The following is a 22,203-nucleotide window of genomic DNA, read 5'->3' as shown; positions in this document are numbered from 1 at the left end:
AATGGTGAAAAACTTAAATCAGTGATTAAAGAGCATCGAATTTAAAAAATGAAATCAACTACAATCAGATACACTATAGGTGTAGTACCAACAATGTGCATAATACTGGATCAGAACAAATGATCACAATATTGATGCGATACTGACATACATACACAGCAGAGATAGAGTATATCGCAGAATACACACTCATACTCCTACATTCATTCATTATTAATGAATGAATTTATTTCAAAAATGTATTCGGTGACCACTTTATTAGGTACATGTATTATGTACCTGCACTCACTGGCCTTTTTAAAAAATCAGGTTTAATTCCAGAAAATATATGCATGTATGCCACATTTTATTTCTATTATACATTATATTACAAACTGGATCTCACAGCCCCAGGGTCCCCAGTCTGACCCTGAGCTCAGGTGACTATCTGTGCAGAACTGTGCATGTTCTCCAAGTGTTTGTGTGGGTTTCCTTTGGGTTCTTCAGTCTCATCCCACCTCTACTGGCTACTCTAAAGGATAGACGTCCAAGGATAGGCTTCAGATTCTCTGTGACCCTGACCAGAAGATGAATGAAAGTTATATGAAAAATTGTTTCATTTATTTTAGAATATATCCAATAAGTAAGCAAAATTATTTTTGAAAATTATTATTTAATTTTTAAAAAAACAACAACAACAGTTTTTGTCTGTTCTCATTCTGACCATAATTGATAAAATGGTATAAAAAATCCTGGTCAAAAATTCAAAAAATAAAATAATATAATATAAACAATATCCTGTAATATATATTTATATAGGAAACACCGACCACAAGGTTTCACTCCTGGATATGTATGATTTATGTGCTAAACAACAAAATTCTACAATACTAATCTCAAACACTAGAACTTGTGTTTTAGATCTGTGACTTTAGTGGCTATGGTTTGTATTTTTTAAATAAGGTGTGGCCATAAATCAATATATTGAGGCCATGAATTAAGTTCTATTATGTGGCTTTAAAATGTTTAACATGTAGCCATTAGCAACTACATTTTAATATAGATAAGACAGAGGAATCAATTTTAACCACAAGAACCTAGGCATGGAGATGACTCTTTAATTTTTAAAAGACGTATGAAGACATACTGGAGTCCTTGGCTTTACGTCTTTGGGTACACCATTAGCTCACCGTAAGGTCACCGTACGTCACCTACGTCATTGAATTCTTCAAGTGAATAAACTCCCCCCATCAGTTTCCACTAAATAATTAAGTATGATGCTCTACAACACATTAAGTTAAGAACTCAACTTTGATGAAAACATAATAAATTGTGGCCAGGAGATGCTTAGTTTGTGAGCTCAATATATTAATTAAAATAACCACCATGCCACCTCGATGCTTCTATAAAGATCTGAAGATCTAAAGAGTGAAGTTACGTTATGAAACATACTGTATTGCTGTAGATAATATATTTAGTGTTCATTGTTCATGTTCATTGATTTATTTGCAAAAATACCTTTCTTTTCTAGTAACTGCTCTTATATATATATATAATGTATGAAGTATATGAAGTATCAGAGTACCAACTCTAGTAACACCTCTATGTAACATACAACCCAAATCAATAGATTAAACCAAAGAGTAAAAATTGTGAATAATCCTGGCCGATAGGCTACCCCATGCTAGCTTCATTAACTCCAGGGACATCTGATCTATTATCTCATTTAGGAAAATAATTAAATGACCCGAGTTTAGATATTACTGTAGTGCTGCACTTTCACTCCCTTCAGCAAGGACTAACTTAATTACAATGGCCTGAAGCCATATTTAAAATGGGTTTTGGCTTAATGAACACTAATCTATGTTGACAGTGCTGGCATTCAGCTAATACTGTAAAAAAGGAAAGAAATCTGAATAGATTACAGATGTATCCCAATCTACTGAATTGGAATAAAATGTGTGATGACCCCAAAGATATACTGAGTTATACAAGTAGTGTGTTTTTACTTTGGTTATAGGTAATGATGAGTGTGTTTGGAATATTATCCGATGTTAAATACTAAAAACACACGACCCGAAACTGTTCTAGAGATTATTCATAGATTGTAACAATGTTGTGGTTCTAAATTATAGTGATCATTGTGTAAATATAAGGCATTATATATATATATATATATATATATATATATATATATATATATATATATATATATATATATATATATATATATATATATATATTTGCAACATTTTATGTTCATTTTCATATAAATCGCAGATAACCTGGCACAGAGTGAAATAATTGTAAAAAGGGGTGGAGTTAAAATGAATACATTATCAATGCATGTGTTAGATCAAGAGATGTCAAAGATCTAACTGATATTTTTCGGTGTAGTGATTTTTCCTTGTTATATACATTATAGTGTACAATGTTCCCTTATAAATGTAACACAAATGGGGTTTCTGTCTTGTATACTATAGTGGGTGACACTCGCATGTAAGACAAAAATTGGCTAACTTCCAATCTCTATCATTATGGCAATATATTTAACGAGTCTGCTATTGACTTTATTTTTGTTAGTCAATGTTATTCATCCACCCATTTTGGATACCGCTCATCCTACATGGGGTCATGGGGAGCCTATCCCAGGGAAGTCACGGTACAAGGCAGGGGACACCCTGGACGAGGTGCCAACCCATCTCAGGGCAAAATCACACACACATTTACACACTATGGACAATGGAAAATTTGGAAATGTCAACCAGCCTACAACGCATGTCTTTGGACTGGGGGAGGAAACCGGTGTTCCTGGAGGAATCGTTGCCACGAAGCAGTTTTAGAGGAACAGTTCTACCACTTCTTGACTTCTAATGAGAAATCTGAAGGCTACAGTGGAACTAGGAATGTTAGGAAAACATCTTGAGAGTACTCAGTAAAGGAACTCATCCTCCACTGGTCAACTTGTAATAGTGAGATTACAGTAAGACAAGTACATGTATAGAGCAAGCAGGTTAAGTGAGATTGATTGAATTGGCTCAAACTGAGATCTCAGTGGTGTTAGACAAATCTTTACTTAAGAACATGACTAGGGATGCATCAATACTGATACTGGTATCAGGTACTGGTGTGACACCATCCAATACCGGGTGATACTACTATGTGACGTAAGCCCTGTGTACATTGCTGCGCTAATTAAGAAACGACTTGAAATGACAGCGATCTGTCAAATTTAAGCGAATCAGTTAAAGCATTAAAGCAAAATATGAAAAAAGGAAGAATTACAGCATTTGCCTACAACACAAGTTATCTGACACGCATCTTTCAGAGTGGTAGAGCAGTATCAGCGAGCGTGGTCATTAAAAATGAGCAGAGGTTTCATGAATGCGATGTCAAATGAGAGCACTTCACTTCTGCGAGCACTGAGCACGCACACATTCACGGCACACTGCGCTCATTTTTATTGACTACTTTCGCTGACACTTCTCTGCATGCTCAGGTCAGCTTAGTCTTTATTAAACTTACTGTTTAAATGCCATAACATAAATAACATTAAGCATACATCTCAGCACAAGGAATTCATTTGTGGCAGCCCACAACAGCAACCCAAATAAAGCGAAATAAAATGATTAATGCTAAGTAGGTAGCTCCTTTCAGTACCACAATCAGAATTGACAAGTAGCAAAAACATGTACTTGTACTCATACTTGGTCTAAAAATAAATGGTATTGATGCCTCCCTAAATATGACAGCTTTTGTCATGAATCAATGCAAAAAAAATTTCCAGCTCTGCAGCACACTTATTATCACTTCGAGCTTTCCAGAACATCTTTCTTGTGAGAAAACAAAAACATCGCCTCACACTTCCGAGGGTGAGATGCAGCAAGAACGTTCTGGAGCCTTCTCTCGTGTCGTATATCCATCAAGTGCAGGAGAAGAGAGTCATTTTTCAGAGGGTTCAGGCTGACAAGAGTGGCACTGATGTGTTCAGCAACTGGCCACAGTTCACACTGACAGACTCAGAGACACAGATGTACACAAGGGAAACATCACTATGTAGGTTAGCTTGTTCCAGAAAGGACAGCCATGCTGCTCTTAGGAAACTCATTTGTTTAATGATTTATTGATTGATTCGTTTCAACTACATCGGCATTTCCATTCCCCAGTTTGAATTTTGAATCTAAACATACTCAATGTTTCATGGTCAAGTTTTAGAAGAACAAAACCTTTCCTTTCCTTTCAGAACTCTGGACCCTGTAAGAATTAAGAATTAGGAAATGACAGAATAGGAGACTAATATGAGATGAATTTATAATCTCTTCAGAGTACAATCACACCCTTGGGGCTTGTCAGCACTGCAGGATATTTTCACTTACGGTTAGATGATGTGGCGTGTCATCCTTACATAATCAATTAAATTGCAGTACTCTCTTCTATAATGTGCTGCAGGCAGGACGTTTTGTGGTATAAGAAACATGATTTTGTGAGTAATTATTTTGTGAGTATGCAACTCATCACGCTATGCCCTGAAACTGCACATATGATCTCAAGTAAACACATCAAGTCAAGAATTGTGATCACATGTGCAAATTAAACCACATGCACTACAGGTGAAAAAGCTAACATTTGGAAAGAAATGAATCATGTGGAAGAGTCACATGTAAAAATGAATGAATCAAGTGGAAAAGAATCACATGAAAGTAAAAGTGTCATGTGGAAGAATCACATGTGAAAATCAATGAATCGTGTAGAAGGATGACATTTGAAAAGCAAGGAATCATGTGGAAAAGAATCTTGTGAAAATAAATGAATCATGCAGAAAAATCACGTGAAAATCAATGAATTGTGTGGAAGAATCATATGTGAAAATCAATGAATCATGTGGAAGAATGACATTTGAAAAGCATTGAATCATGTTGAAAGGAATCACATGAAAATAAATGAGTCGTGTGGAAGAATCAAACATGAAAATCAATGAATCATGTTGAAAGGAATCACATGAAAATAAATGAGTCGTGTGGAAGAATCAAACGTGAAAATCAATGAATCATGTGGAAGAATGACATTTGAAAAGCACTGAATCATGTTGAAAGGAATCACATGAAAATACATGAATCGTGTTGAAGAATCAAACGTGAAAATCAATGAATCATGTGGAAGAATGACATTTGAAAAGCAATGAATCATGTGGAAAAGAATCACATGAAAAGCAAATGAATCATGTAGAAGAATCACATTAATTTTTTTTTAAATCAGATTTATATTTTAAAAATAAATTAATAATGTCAAGAATTACATGTGAAAATGAGTGAATCATGGGAAAAATCTCTTGTCTTATAGTCAGATTCAACATTAATACTGAATCTAAACTTTTTTTTTTTTTTTTTGGTTTTACAAAATGCTGTATTGTTAAAAAAAACACACTGTATACATTACTGCACTTAACTTCTTTAGCCAAACATCACAGTTTACTTTATAGTAATGTATATCCTCAGTCTTTTAATCTAGTAGAGTAGAAAACAGATTTTATGGCAAATGGTACGTTTAAAATAATAGCACTCTAGCCTTTTTCTGTGCTGCTGTCGAGTAGGCTTGAAAAGCGTGAGTTAAATCAACTTGCACAAAGAAATAATCCAATAAAGATCTGCCAGGAGCAATCTCAACAGTGCACATTTTTTAAAGTTTAATTTACTGTCTGACATAAATCATAAATATAGCCTTTAGTTTAGATAAGATAATCTATAAATTTTATAGTGGAAACTCTGCAAAGCAGGACAACGTATAACAGACCATCTGTCTGCATCGTACATTTCATATACAACCTCTTTTAACAGACTATAAAAAAGAAAACCTGCCAAAAGCACCTGAGCGCCATTTAAAAAATCCCAAATCAATGAAAAGACATTCTGAGCCGCAGCATTCATTCTGCACTGTTGATGCTTTCATTTTCAGTCAAAATGAACAGCTAGAAAAACTGCTGAAATGATTTCTCCTGTCTTGCTGCTTTATACTGCAGTTTTATACTGTACAGTTCAGCCTCAGGTGGTACACACTCAAAATGTAGAACCTACGTATAATGGAACCACAAAACCCATAATTCTTTTTGTTTATTAAAACTATAAGAGGATAAAGTAACAGAATAGGAAGTGAAACTGTTGCTGTGTTGTTCTTTAGGACTCATCACTACACATTCGCTGAACAGGCTTTGATCTTGAACCTTAAATGTGTGTTAATTTGACGCCAAATTATGTACAAGCTTATAAAAGCCAGTGTATGTATAAATAACCTGCTGGCATTTTATACACCATTGAGCCAAAAGTTTACGGACACTTGGACATCCAAGTTTACGGACATCCATTCTTCCCCAGAATGTTGCTACAATGTTGGAAGCACACAATTAGCATAGCAGAATAGCGTTATAATTTCCCTTCACTTGAACTAAGGGGCCAAAACCTGTTCCAGTATGACAATTCCCCGGTGCACTTCAGTGCCTGACCTCACGAATGCTCTTATGGCTGAATGATCACAATTCCCCACAGCTACGCTCCAAAATCTAGAAGAAAGCCTTCTCAGAAGAGTGGAGGACATTATTAGAGTAAAGTGGGACTTGGAATGTTCAGTAAGCACATGGGTGTGATGGTCAGATGCCAATAAACTTTTGGTCATATAGCTTATTTCATAATCTACTATGTAAGCAATAAAACACTTTATTCAGAATGACAGGGTCATTCTGTTATAGGAAAATAGTCAACCTCAAAGCAGAGTTACTATTCCCACACCAACGTTTAATATTTTCAGATTTCAGCAAGTTTTATTCATCTAATATCACAGCAATTTGCTAAACAATTGTGACGTTTTATTTATTAATGACCAACATTTAATTACATTTAATATGAAGCAAGTTGTGTTATAACAGCTATAAACAGTCACCCCTTCACTTTCTGTTTAAGTAAATATGACAAAAAAATGCAGCTTGATATATTACTGAGCAATCGAAAGCAAAAATTCCTGTCTTTAGACTTTCCTGTGGCAGACAACGTAAAGGATCAGCTTTAGCTTTGACAGTTACAAAGCACCGACAATGGAGACATTCATTCATTTTTAGTAACTGCTGCATCCAGGTCAGGGTGGCAGTGAATCTATAAATGTTCAACAAACCCCTCCTTACAGAGAACTTCACCATATGCTACCCATGTGTACGTTAGAATGTGCGTTACGATAACCCTGTGATTTGAAGCGCAGCCGTCACTAACGTAAAAGCTGCTGTTATAGACAATTAAACAACACCTTCTGACCAGTGAGATATAAATTATAATTCACACTTATGATTGACCTCATTGATGTCGATCGGCTGTGTGCAGGGATCGTGTCGGGTTCAGGATGTGGGACTCCGGTGCAGCTGAATGGTGAGATGGGGGAGTTCAGCAGCGAAAATTACCCCAGCAGCTATGACAACGGCAAGAGCTGCAGCTGGACCATCACTGTGGACAGCAAAAAGGTGGGCAATCTGAAGAGTCTGGAGACTGAAAAAGAAGGGTCAAGGAGGTCAAGTAAAAGCTAACTTATTAAAATACAGATTTTAGAGACTCACAAAAACAAACAGCCGACTGGGTCTTATTACCCTGCTGAAAAATACAATATAAAACCCTCATGGAATTTGTAATGGTTTTAATGGTTTTAATGGGAATTGTATTGGTTTTAATGGAAGCCTTGGTTGTAATGGTCCTTTCGGGTACCTACTTGTAATTTGTTGCCTTCTATTGGTGGCATGTTATGTTTACTGGATACCATTAAGGACCAACAATGGTAATGGTTTTAATAGTTAGATGATGGTCTGTAATGGTATTTTGTAGTGTGATGGTTTCTAATGTATTTTCAGAAGAGTAATGTTGGATAGAAATATCTGATAGACGGAGTTACGATGAAGTCATGGAGGAGTCAAAACCGTACCAATGGAGGAGTCAAAACTGTACCCATGGAGGAGTCAAAACCGTACCCATCCATGGAGGAGTCAAAACCGTACCCATGGACGAGTCAAAATCGTACCCATGGAGGAGTCAAAACCGTACCCATGGATGAGTCAAAACAGTACCCATTACATTTTACATTAGAGCCTAAAGGAGGTCTCAGAGGCAAAATTTTTAGCATTTTACTACATGCAACACTAAAATATACATCAACTAATTAGCAAACCTTTACATGCTACATCTGTTGTGTTGTTGGATCTGAAGACCTAAAGTGCAAAAAGAGATGCTGTAATGTTAAATAATACCCTGGTGGACATGAAGAGAACAAGGACTCAGGATGCATACATGAGACAGAGAGAGAGAGAGAGAGAGAGAGAGAGAGAGAGAGAGAGAGATCAGTGTTACATTTATTTTAGGTTTTTTTTTAGCTTTTCAGCTCAGCAACTCTGTTAACTGGAATAATTCGACATCAACAAAAACATCAAAATTTGAATGAGCAGACACAAGCTCAGCAGGAGGCTGTCAGAAAGTCACATTCCTCTGCACCCCTGCCCCTCCCTCTCTCTCTCTCTCTCTCTCTCTTTCTCTCTCTCTCTCTCTCTCTCTCTCTCTTTCTCTCTCTCTGCTGTGTGTTTCATGCCTCACTGCAAGACACACATGCTGCGTCCCGATTCGTCTACTTATACTGTACTCTTTTTTGTAAAGAAAAGGTACATACTTTTGAGTGTGTAGCAAAAGAATATGGAAGTTCTGGGACATACTAACACGTCACGTAACTGAAGAGAACGTAGTTGCCTAGATATGCACAATGTCACTGTAAACTAACTCCTTGGTGCGTTTCTTCATTCATTATTCCTTATAGAATTTATACTATTATAATTTAACTTATCATTCCCTTGATTTATTTTTCCACATTTCATTTGCATTTCTCTAAAATGTGTTCTTTAATTTTTTAATTAATTAATTAATTAATTAATTTATTTATTTATTTATTTATTTTTTACAAAACTCCTCCTCCCTCGCACAAGGAGTCGTGGGCAAAATTAGCTGAAAAAGATCCACACTTTGAAAATCTACCGGAAATAGTAGATCATCCAGGTACCTTTGGGATACTCATTTCAACATACTATGATTTGGGACACACTCATTCTAATCTCGGATACTATTTAGGATGGATTGTAGGCGAATTGGGACGCAGTAACAGTGTATAAATAGAACAATGTGCACCGGTGTACACCCCTTCCCTCAGACTCCGCCCTCCATTCATGAGCAGCATTCGACCATGCCCCTGCAACCACAGGGGTCCATCCATCCATCCATTTTTCATACCACTTATCCGACACAGGGTCTCAGGGAACCTGAAGCCTATCCCTAGGAACTCGGGGCACAAGATGGGGGACAACATGGACGAGGTGCCACATTATGGGCAATTTAGAAATGCCAGTCAGCCTACAACACATGTCTTTGGACTGGGGGAGGATACTGTAGTACCAGTAGGAAACCCATGAAGCACAGGGAGAACATACTGTACAAACCCAGCACACAGGGCTGAGGAGGGAATTGAACCTCCAACTCCAGAGGTGCGAGGCAAACGTGCTAACCGCTAATCCAGCAGAAGTGTCAAATTTCTAAAACGGATTTTCATTTCAAGTTTATATCAAATATATAAAATTGTATGGACTTTGACCTTAATGACGGTTGAAACTGTAATGCTCAGAGAATTGTCTGATGGCACTTTTGCAATTAGATGATTTACCTTTAAAGCAAACGTATTAAAGCTACATAGAAAATATATCATCATTTGTTTTTGAGTGATAAAAACAAGTAGCTGAGGCTAATTTTTAATTAGAAATATGGAAAACAGATAATGTACAGATTGAGAGAACGTGAACGCGACCTCCATCCATCTTCTGTTTAATTAAACTAGCTAAAGCCTTCCAGAAACACCCTGCATGTGTTTATCTCCCCAGGTGATCGCTTTGTGGTTCCAAGACTTCTCTCTTGAGGACTCAGGCACATGCAGCGCAGATGCCCTCACACTCCAGGATGAGATAGAGATCATCGGTGAGAATCCTACAATATCCTAACTTCTTATTTTAGCCTGTAATGTTCTTAGGCAGGAGTGTAGTCAAGCGAAAGCTTTTTTTTCCCTCAGTAGTGAAGATGAGGAGTGAGAGGAAATCAGTAGGCTAGGGAACATCCACCCGTACGTATCGATCATCTTCAGGTTTGGCTTTTACACATACTGCTCTGTACTGTGTGAAGGATTTAGTGTGCATTAGTCTTTGCTCTTCCAGGGAAATGCAATGTTTTTAGGCCATGCCAGTTGGGTGTGCAGTTTCAAGTTTATTTTGCCAAGAGAATTAATTCGGAGGTCTTCGAGGATTATAGCTCAGTCTTAAGATTTTGAGTAGTATTCAAATACGGAGTTTCCACAAATCCTCACACAAATCACGCATATCACACAAGTGCAGGCTCACTATTCAAACACAGCAGTACAGACTATACAGTATATACAGAGCATTAAATCTTAGTTTTATTGGTAGTCCAACTTTTTAACAACTTCAGCATGGATCAATGCATTTTTTGTATCATGCAATAGTTTATTTCATTTGATTTAATTTTTACTTATTTTATTTCTCTTTTTTTTTGTTGGTTCAGTTCAATTCGATTTTATTTATACAGCCCTTTCAACAACAGACATTGTCACCAAGCAGCTGTACAGAAACCTGGATATGGATGGATATATTTTTCAAATTCTATACAAATGAATGAATAGTGGAAGGGAATTTTAACACTTTCCCATCCATCCATCCATCCATCCATCCATCCATCCATCCATCCATCCATCCATCCATCCATCCATTTTCCATACAGCTTATCCTACACAGGGTCATGGAGGAGCCTGGAGCCTATCCAAGGGAACTTGGGGCACAAGGTTTTGGAAATCCTGGATGGGGTGCCGACCCATTCAGGGCACAATCGCACACATGCACACTCATTAACACATTATGTACAATTTGGAAATGTCAATCAACCTACAGCACATGTCTTTGGACAGGGGGAGGAAACCAGAGTAAAGTGCTTTACACTGTGTCTCATTCACCCATACACACTTACACTCACACACCAATGGTAGCAGAGCTGCCATGCAAGGCATCGGGAGCAACTTGGGGTTCAGTGTCTTGCCCAAGGACACTTCGTTGTGTGGAGTCATGTGGGCCAGGAATCGAGCCGCCAACCCTACGATTAGTGGACGACCCGCTCTACCAGTAGAGTACCTGGAGGAAACCCCTGAAGCATGGGGAGAACATGCAAGCGCCGCACACACACGGCGGATGCACTTTCCCATCCAATTAGAACTATTTTATAAAGTTAGAAGCTCTGAAACATTTCATTACTGTACCTTTATAGCAGTGAAGGTGAATAACTCTTGATGAGGACAGTAGCTGGTTAGATTGAGTCGAGCGCAGCACAGTACACAGCTCATGCAGTGTACTCGTATAAGTGTGGTCATCTGGGAAAACCCGTCACATGTTGCTGGGGCTGAATTCTCACAAAATGTATTTTGACGCCTAAGCTTAAAAGAAAGAAAGAAAGAAAGAAAAAAACTAGGTGACAATGTTTTTATTTACCTTTTAATCTTACCTTGGCTTTTAAAAGCCAGTTTAATAAATGCAGTCAGTCTGTGTACAGATGTGTCAAATCTTGTAAATTTTCTCCAACCCCCAAAAAAAGAAAAATGAGAAACAAACACACTCTGAGTGAAGCAATCACAGTGAATAATATGCTTTGCTGATGTTATTGGATGAGTACATGCCAGAAATGGACATAATCCTTATCAGAGGCACAGTTGTTATGGCATAAATTAAAGGCAATATTCTCCTTCTTCGCTTTCAAATGCTAGAACTTTTTTTCTGAAACATTTTTCAGTTCAGGAAATAGCTTTTTAGAACTACATGTAGTAGAAAATGTCCTCTTAACCACGTGAAGGGGTTTCCCAAGGCTCCTACACATTTATACACCCTCTCTTTATAATTTTATATAAAATATTCAATAAAGTATGAAACCCAGGATTAAAATATGGCGCCATGCTGCAATACACTTACGACTAGATCATTACACTGCGTCTTCGATTATCATTCGCCAGATCCAACAGAGTTTGTGCTCTGAATCTTGATAAGTAGTTCTTAGGCATTATATATCTATGGGAAAAATGACACTGTGCTTTCTTATGTGGTTTGAGATGATTCTCATTTTAGAATAAAACAAAACAATTAGACGAGCAATTTATCTCTCACTGGCAACCGTAAAACTGAGCAATTACAAAGGTTTCTTAAAATTGAGACATATTGTGATTTGAGTATTCTGGATACTGATACTTTTAAAATATTGATTGCGGGCTCTGACCAACTTAGGAGCCACACACACACACACACACACACACACACACACACACACACACTTCCCCCCAGCCCTACAGCTTCAGTCCTCCTGACTCCAAGGCTCAGAAGATTGCGCTTTGATGTCATGCCCCAAATTAGTCCCCCACCACAAACCACTTGGGATTCTGGGTCAGATGGAATGTTCCACATTAAACCATCCATCCTAACTAAACTGGAGTCAGTGCCGTCCTCCACATCTTAAGGAGGACTGAGTCATTTCATTGAAACTTTCAGATTTGCTGGAGTGGGATTTTATTGGAACATTGTAGCAGTAGATCATATTAAATTGTTGAATGAGTCACAGAGCAATATCTCTGATAGTTTTGTTCTATTGTGCCCCATCCCGCACCCCCCCCCCCCGAAATCTGTTCCATGCCATTTCTTTCTCTTTCTCCAAAACAAGTTAAAAGAAACAAAGACATTTTGATTGAAGCAATGACTACTTTCCATTTAAACCCTATACATAATGTTACTTCAATTCCTGAAGTACTTTTTTTATTTATTCATGCTTTACCATGGATCTGCCATTTTGTTATTGTTTATTGTTTTTGTTTTTTGGGGGGTTTCTTTTGCAGGGAAATACTGCGGTTATTCCAAGCCTAAGCCGATAGTGTCTCTGGGAAGCAGTTTGATGGTGCATTTCAACACAAATGACAGAAACACAGACAAAGGATTCAAAGCTGTGTACCGTGCTGTGGACCCTAACACAGTTAATGGTAATTGATTAAAATATAATATGTAATGTTTACTCAACTGCATAACAGTGCTATTTACCCTTACAGGGACCTCTTGCTCAAAGAAAGGGTCTTGCTTCGTCTGCTTTAACACATTTGATCCGATTTTTGATCACGAATGATAATCGTTTAATATTGTACTTCAATGTATAATGTCATATTTCAGTATACTTAGGGATAAAAAGTGAGTGAAATTCCTAAGCTGTAGCACTCCAACAAAGCAGTCAGTTAAATAAGAATAGGTAGAGGTAAAGGGAAATAAAATACAGAAATACACAGAAATATTCATATGCAGAATAAAATACAGAGGTAAAAATAACATTGTTTGGGAGCTGGGAGCATGGTGGCCGTACTCGGTGCCATCTTGAAGACCCCATTATGTCCCCAGGGCTGGAGTTATTTTGAACATATCAGCTTTACCTGACTGCATTTGGAATGATTTTATGTCTGAGCGATAATGAAAATAAAATAATTGTACTCTGTTCAGCATGAGGATTGAGGGAGGGCGAAGTGTGCCTCTGTTGTATTTGACCTAGAATACCAGCAGCTGCATCAGTGATGCAGAAGGGAGATGGGATTCATAAAACTCAATTCATTTTTATTTGTATAGCACGTTTAACAGTAGACATTCTCACAGGCGGCTTTATGGATGTAGATTTAGATCCCTAATGAGGAAGCTAGAGGCGAGAAAAATACTTCCTGAGATGGCATGAGGAACAAACTTTGACTCAGAAAGGAACCCATGATGCTCTGGATGACACTGGGTAATGTGATTATAAATCATTACAGTATACAGGCGTAGATTGTGAACAGATTGTGCATATGAATAATTACAGCAGCAGTTCTTAGATATAAACCTACAGTATCCAGATGAGATTAACCACTGAGTCTGGTTTTTGGGAATGCAAAGCTTAATTTGTCACCTATACATTACAGCATATGAAATTCTTTCTTCACATATCCCAGCTTGTAAGGAAGCTGGGGTCAGAGGGCAGGGACAGCCATGATACGGTGGCCCTGGAGCAGAGAGGGTTATGTTCCTTGCTCAAAGCCCCACTGATAGCAGCTTGGCAGTGCTAGGGCTTGAACCTTCTAGTCAGTAACCCAGAGTGTTAACTGTTGAGCCAGCAGAAAGTGAATAAGAAGGGCAGAAGTAGAACATAAGGATGAATCAGGCAGGTACGGAGAGTGAGAGGAACCACCTCTGACACTATGAGTATACGTAGAGCTAGATATCTCCACATCATCAATCTGACCCACTTTCTGAACCACTCTCTTCCCCTCATTCTAGATATTGTAGGAGCTGGTGGCTTTCTGCAGGGTGACCATGGGGACCTAATGACCCCTGGCTTCCCGGAGAAGAACTATGACAATGGTGTGGTGTACCAGGTATGCTCAAATAATTTCCTTATTTTTTTATTATTTTTTTTTACTCATTTCCACCTCTGTTTTTTTCTCTACATCTAAATCATTAGTATATGAGTGACATGACCATCCATGACTTTGGCATAAACTGTTCATGAATGTGCAGGAAATAGTTTATCATAAACCTTTTAGTATTTGCTCCTAAAAATAGATAAACAAATAAGATAGTAAATAACGATAGACATGCTTACCATGACTCTCGCTATATGAGGTACCATAAAAGTCCTGTCATGTGGTTTGACTATATTTTTAAATGATCTAGGTTAAGAATAGTGTTCCTATCATAACACAGCACTGTTGAATTCTCAAAAGGTGTTGATTCATTTTCTACAACAAGCTTTTCTGGTCATAAGCCTGTTATGTTTACCTGCTTTTTTAAAATGAAATATCCAAATCCCAGAAGCCAGTACACTGGACTCATATGCTCAGTTCTACATCTAGTGATCATTTTTCCATGTCTTTTAAGGAGGCTTGACAAACATACAATCTTGATTGCCCTTCCAGTTAATTAAATGCAGAAGAGCATCTTATGATGTTTAATTCTATCTGTACTGACATCTTGGAATGTGTAGCTCCAGTGAGAATAAAAGAGCAAAAACCTAAGTCTTATCCTTGGTTAAATAACACCACACAGGCACTAAGATGGGCTTGTCGAAGAGCTGAGCGGAATTGGAAAAAGAAAAGTTACAAGTGTACTTTGAAATATTAAATGACTCACCGAACAGATATCAGAAAGCAGTCAAAGCTGCATTCTAAGTACAGTATGGGAATGTTTTCTAAAGTTTTTCAGAGATAAAATAACGGATAAATTGTACCTTCAAACTATGATCCATCTGATCCTCCTTGGTGTATATCGCTTTTTTTTAAAAAAAGAATTTGAGCCGATTTCTTTAAGCTCATTTAAAGATATAATTAAGCAGTTAAAGCCTACCATGTCTCCATATGATATTATCCACAATCACTTGATATTATCCGCAATCATTTGATATTATCCCTAAGGTGTTGATGTTGTTGGGCCGAGTTTTTAGCAATAATAAATAAATGTCTTCTTACAAGGATTGTTCCAAAATACCTTAAACATGCAACTGTTAAACCCCTGCTTTAAAAAATCAAACCTTGATCCGACTCGATTATCTAATTTTAGACCAGTTTCCAATTTATCTTTTATTTCTAAAGTTTTAGAGAAGCCTGTTCTAATTGAATTGCAAAGTTTTAAGTAGTACTTTTGAAACTTTCCAGTCCGAGTTTAGGAAACACCACAGTATAGAATCTGCTATAACTGCGATAACTGGGATTCTGTGATTCGTCTGCTTTTAGACTTAAGTGCTGTGTTTGATACCGTAGACCACAGTATTCTTATTTCACATGATCACAAAGTGCGAGCATTAAAGGTTGTGCTCTAAATTGGTTTAAATCTTATTTGGATGATAGAACCTTTTTTTTTTTTTCTCACCGTCCAAATCCACTCTGACCTGTGGGGTTCCTCAAGGCTCCATTCTGGCCCCTGTTCTGTTCTTAATATATATGCTTCCCTTGGAGACTTTTTTTTTTAACAGACATGGGGTGTCATTTCATTGCTAAAGATGACACTCAAATTTATCTGCCCTTGAAGTCCTTATCCGCTTGCCTGCTGGATATTTTAGGCAACTTAAATTATGATTTGGGAGATTTGGTATCTTAAGAAAAGACACCCTCTGTGAAAAATGTGGGTGTTGCATTCGATTCTGCACTGAAATTTGACAAACAGATAAATGCAGTGGTTTAATAGTTTAACCTAGCCAAGGTTAAGAGTTTTTTTTTAAAAATCTTTTGTAGAGTTTTAGAAAGTGATTCATGCTTTTGTTGAATCTCGACTCGACTACTGAAACTCATTATATCGGGATAAGCCAATCTTACATTAATTTTTTACAATCTGTTGAAAATTCAGCTGCTAGACTTTTGATTTGTACCTGGAAATATGAACACATCACCCCCGTCTCATTCTCTTTACACTGGTTACCTGTCCAACACAGAATTGATTTTAAAATCCTACTTGTTGTTTTTTTAAAGCTTTGAATGGCCTGGCACCGAATTATCTCTCTGACCTATTGAGTGCAAATACATCTGTTAGACGTCTAAGGTCACCTGATCTGATCTGAGAGATTATTGATGGTCCCAAGCTCTGGTCTGAATTCGTGAAGTCAGTGACCGTGCCTTTGCTATTGCTGGACACAAACTGTGGAATATTTTACTGATATCTCTCAGATCAATTTAGACAGACTCAGAATTTAAATCAAAGTTAAAAACGTATCATTTTTTTTTGTGCAGGCTTACAATTGTTGTTAGAGTCTGAAGGTATGAATTTATAAATGTGCTTTGATGTATTTCTTATCTTGCGTTGCGGTCTGTACAGCATAGTTGTATTGATGCATCTTTGTGATGTTTCTTTTATTATGGTTGTACAGCACAGTGGTCAACTACTGTTGTTTTTATTGTGCTGTATAAATAAATGGATTGATTGATTGAATGATTGATTGATAGCGGAAAAAAATAATTAAAAAGTAAGAATGTGTCATTCTTTAATAAATACAATTTGTAACCATTGGCAAATTGCTGTGTTATAAGAGGAAAACACTTGAAGACGTGATATTTATAGGAAAAATGTGAACCTTGGAGTGGGAACAGTAACTTTGCTTCCCATTACACCAGCCCATTGTTGTTTACTTTCCTATAGCAGCGCTCCCTTATTGTTTTTTTTTTTTTTCCTGACTTCAAATCAAATAACTGTTTATCGGCTCATGACTCCATATGGAGCATTGCCTGCAAAAATGTCATAAAATCAAGTGCATGCAGCTGGATTAAAAGCTTGATTAAAATAATTATTACATTTGAAAAACAAACAAACCAACCAATAAACAAACAGTAAGACATCTTCAAACACAACCTCCTCCACGTTAACTTTACTGCTGTGCTTGAACAGCTAAAATGTTGCATTCGCACAATTTGTGTCTGATATTTTAGATAATGTTCAGAGTTCCTGTAGTAACTTTTCAAATTTGCTACAGTTAAATTTACTGTAGTTCTTATTCAAAAATACTTTAGTTCCTCAGAAGGTTCTGGATCCTCTGTGGAACCGTGCCTTTATCCTTGTACTGGTCACTGTAATATTGTGAATATTGGCAGTGAAGTGTGAAAGTGATTAGCTATTTCAGTCACATTTCCTCAAGCAATAAATAAATAAATAAATAAACAAACCCCATCCCTTTGAGGCGATTGTGACATGAGCTTGTTTGATTATGGAGTTTGGATCCTCGGGAGCTTCTCTGCTGCTCGGTGGCTCCATCTGGCCGGGCGTAGAGCCCACGTCGGCTAATCTGCAGTCAGTCTGTCAAGCTGCAGTACAACAGACGGATGCGCGGCAACATAAGGGTGCATACAAAGCAGGATAATCTGAATCACTATTGCAGTCACTGGGTTTATAATTGGATGGTAATTCTTGTGTGTGTGAGGTAGTGAAGAGTGAGAGAGAGAAAAAGAGAGTGTGTGTGTGTGTGTGTGTGTGTGTGTGTGTGTGTGTGTGTGTGTGTGTGTGTGTGTGTGTGTGTGTGTGTGTGCGTGCGTGCGTGTGTGTGTGTGTGTGTGTGTGTGTGTGTGTAAGGCAGATTGGTTTAGCGATTAAGGTAATGGGCCAGCAATCATTGAGCGGCATGTTCAATTCCCAGGTGAAATCTGTTGTATGCAGACAGATCGCTGTTGTCATGGCCCTGAGCAGGACATGGCGTCACTTTCACTAGCCGCAAACACCGAGCATCTGCTCCGTGTACAACCTGTAATGAAGCGAAGTCGTCAATGAAAACGAATCTGGTGTTATTTATATACATCACCGCGTCAACGATGAAGCAAATACAGTACAGTTTGGAAATGTCCTGCATACAGCAGGAATGTTTAGAGCTAAACCAATCCTCTACCTTGTTTTATATCTAATTAAACATTTAGCTTAGAAACAGGCTCAACAATTTTCTTGCATTCTGATTAGACAAATATTATACTAAGACTTAGAAATATTGCTAACATTGCTAGATTCCAGTTCACGCGGTGTTCGTGCGATCTTTCTAATATATTATCGTTTCTATAGTAACCATTTACACAGAGCATTGTCTGGTGGATGCGCTGCATAAACAAATTTACACCACCAGAGGGGCTAGTAGTGGCTTGGCGGTTAAGGCTCAGAAGGGTTACTGATCAGAAGGTCAGGGGTTCAAGCCCCAGCACTACCAATCTGCCACTGTTGGGCCCTTTAGCAAGGCCCTTAACCCTCTCTGCTCCAGGGGTGCTGTATCATGTCTGACCCTGCACTCTGACTCCAGCTTCCTGAGATGCTGGGGTAAGCGAAGAAAAGAATTTCACTGTGCATATATGTATACTGTATGAGATAAAGACTCATTCTCATTATATGTTTGATAAGTTATAGGGTTGATAAGTTGTAGTAAAGATTTCTTTGAGAAGATGTTAATGGAATTTATGGAAGGAGTCTCCAGTGTTAGTGCTTTGTAACAATCAGAGGTAAAGCTGTAACTATTTTTTTTAACTTTTGCAGCACAGGAAGTGGTTTTGTGTTTTTTCGTTAAGCTAAATCTGACCTTTTTTGTCTTATTTCTTTCATATGTTTTATAACCTAAATGGTAACAGGAATGAACTTGTATTCCAGACGTTCCACAACATTAAAGGTAGGTGCAGATGGATAAAATGTATGATGTGTCATTCTTTAATAAGTCAATAATTTACTGTGGATTAAAAGCAAGCTGCATCACAGCCCTTAGACAATCCTCTACCTTGTTCATCCATCAGTCCATCCATCTTCCATACCACTTATCCTACACAGGGTCGTGTGGGAGCCTGGAGCCTATCCCAGGGCACAAGGCGGGAGACACCCTGGATGGGGTACCAAGCCATCGCAGAGCAAAATTGCACACACGTTCACACACTACAGACATTTTGAAAATGCTGATCAGCTGACAACGCATGTAGTTGTACTGAGAGAGGAAACCGGAGTACCTGGAGGAAACCCTAGAAGGACGGGAAGAACATGCAAACTCCACAAACACAGGGAGGTGGGATTCAAATCTGCAGATGTGCGGGGCAAATGTATTAACCACTGACCCACCGTGCCCCCCCACACACACACACCTTGTTCAATTAGTAATCAAACATTTAGCATTTTTCCATTTTCTAGCATAGTGGTAACATGCTAACACATAGCTAGTTTAGAATATTGCTCAAATTACTATATAAATGGAATTTCGAATATCTAACATAACAAAATGTTTTCCACACGTACAGCACACAGGATATCTTGGTTAACACTGTTGTGAAAATATTCTGCATCTAGGACTGGGACTGGAGGATTTCTAACTTATTCCAGTTCCAGTTCATGATCAGGGCCATCCATCATTGCTGTCAAAGTAAATTCCATCAACTTTGATTAGCATGACAGATTCAAATGAACTGGCACTAATGAACGCCTTCACATGCCACAGGAGAGAACAAATGAGTTATATTTGAGCACTGAGCATGGTACAGTCACAGCCTCAGATGCTTCACCTACCGCCATGGTAGCAACTGATACTGTATGTATTGTACATTCAGAATCGATGGCTGCATCTGATTGGCTCTCTACACGTTTGTCTATTTTCACTTAAAACCGAATGAGCATTTTGGAGCAAGGCACAGTCACTGGATTGAAAACAAAAAAGTTCATGGCGTTTCGTTGTTATTTTATGGGCTTTGATTGTTCCTGTTTACCACCGTTTTAACCTCATGAAGAGTTTAATGATGAACAATTGAATTGAATCAGGTGTGTTAGAGAAGGAAAACAATGAGATCTGCAGTACAGGAAGACCAAATGAGCAAAACTGGTGCAAGTTACTACGTCCTGTGGGTTACATTTACTGTACACAACGTGATTCCTCAGCAGAACTGATAGCACGGCCAATAGTTTTCTACTATGCTACAGGATGCTACGGAGCGTACATAACATTTTAAAGATTTAAAGCTTTGATCCTTAAGTGAGTAAATGATGTCATCTCCAGTTAATGACTAGATTTCTGGACAGGCAGTTTCACTCTGTTATTCATTGGTCGTTTTTGCTTTGTCTTTGATGCTTGCTTTAAGCTTAATTTTTAAACACAATGCCCGTCTAGTAGTATGTAAGGACTAGAACACTTTCTTCATGCTGTTAAAGGAAAGTAATCCACAACTGGCTTTTGTAATATTTTATCACCCCAAAGTGGATTATTTCCTATAGCAGCACGTCCCAAACTGTTTTATTCCTCTAATACCAGGTCAATTTGCCAACAATACGCTTGTCAAGGCAATTACCATGAGAAATTGGTAAGTGTAAAATCTCCTCTGTCCTGAAGACTTTCCGCTGGTGGAAAACGTCTGTTGCAAAGTGACACTGACACCGGAGACTCTTTCCATAACGTTAAATAAACGTCGCCTTACAAAAACGTCAACATATCACTGATTATCACCATTCTGACCAATCAGATTCGAGAACTTTGTCTTGTAATGGACATTAGAACATTTAACATACTTGAATTCATTTACATTCCCAAATCCTCCTTATGCAGTAGTTATACATTGACAGTAAGATTAAACAGCCCACCATATCTTAGAACATTAAAAAGCTTGATTGCTTACAGCGATGTTCTTTTAGATCAGTTAAGTGTTGAAATAAATGAAGAATTGTATTCTCCTGTGTTTTAATTCCACAGTGGAGGATAACAGTCCCTCATGGAGAAAAGGTTCTACTCACGTTTACGGCCTTTGACCTGGTCCCGGACTCCTGCGCTGACTTTGTAGACGTCTTCGAAGGTCGTTCAGATGGTGTCAGTGCTCCCAAACTTGGTGAGTCACCGTAGAGAGCAACAAATGATCCTTGTCATCATATACTTTATTGGTGCAATCATTAAACAACATCAAATTATCACCGATTTCAGGTCACTTCTGTGGAAACAAGGTGCCTAAACCAGTGTTGTCCAGTAACAATGAAATGGTGGTGCGATTTAAAAGCGATTCAAGCCACAATGCTAAGGGCTTCAGTGCAGTTTACACTGTGGCCAGTGCTCCAGCCATTACAACCACAACCACCACCAAACCAATCACAACCACCAACACTAGGCCATCCACCACCCCTGAACCAACAGGTGAGTGCTGAACCTATTTTCTGAACTGATTTCTCGGTAACAGTAACAGTACATGAATAACGATGCACTAATACCTGAATTAATAATTACTTAAATATGAACCAATGATGAGTTAAGGCATGTACTAATCACGAACAAATGACAAGCGAACCTTAACTACGACGTGAGTCTTGTGAAGCGTTACCGATGTATTTCCTGATCGCATAATGTAAAGGAGGTTCTCTGACACCATCTCCAGTCTTTCCCCCTTGCAGTATGTGTACGCAGTATGTGTATCAGCATGCATGTGCTGATGTATTTACATCATAATAATTCACTTTGCAATATCATCACAATAAAGTCACATATATTAAAGAGGGAGTTTTCTTTGAGTTCTCTTTGTGACGTTGCATGAGAAGCTGTACGGAACATTGGAGGAAGCATGTGTTAGCCATCACTGTCCATCACTGTCCCAGACTGGTCATGC

The 22,203-nt window shown here is 38.0% G+C and overlaps 1 protein-coding gene across 1 annotated transcript in view; it reads left to right on the top strand.

Moving 5' to 3' along the window:
• zgc:154142 (CUB and Tryp_SPc domain-containing protein) overlaps positions 1–22,203 on the top strand; it is a 51,219-nt gene that overhangs the window by 409 nt on the left and 28,607 nt on the right. Inside the window, exons 2-7 of the mRNA XM_017463053.3 lie at positions 7,341–7,477; positions 9,917–10,010; positions 12,967–13,107; positions 14,417–14,514; positions 21,306–21,438; positions 21,531–21,737. Coding sequence (XP_017318542.1) covers positions 7,341–7,477; positions 9,917–10,010; positions 12,967–13,107; positions 14,417–14,514; positions 21,306–21,438; positions 21,531–21,737 — 810 coding nt within the window. The remainder of the gene's footprint in view (positions 1–7,340; positions 7,478–9,916; positions 10,011–12,966; positions 13,108–14,416; positions 14,515–21,305; positions 21,439–21,530; positions 21,738–22,203) is intronic.

The sequence above is a fragment of the Ictalurus punctatus genome, chromosome 3 (assembly GCF_001660625.3).
Source record: "Ictalurus punctatus breed USDA103 chromosome 3, Coco_2.0, whole genome shotgun sequence".
NCBI lineage: Eukaryota > Metazoa > Chordata > Actinopteri > Siluriformes > Ictaluridae > Ictalurus > Ictalurus punctatus.
This window is presented reverse-complemented; position numbering and strand designations above follow the sequence as displayed.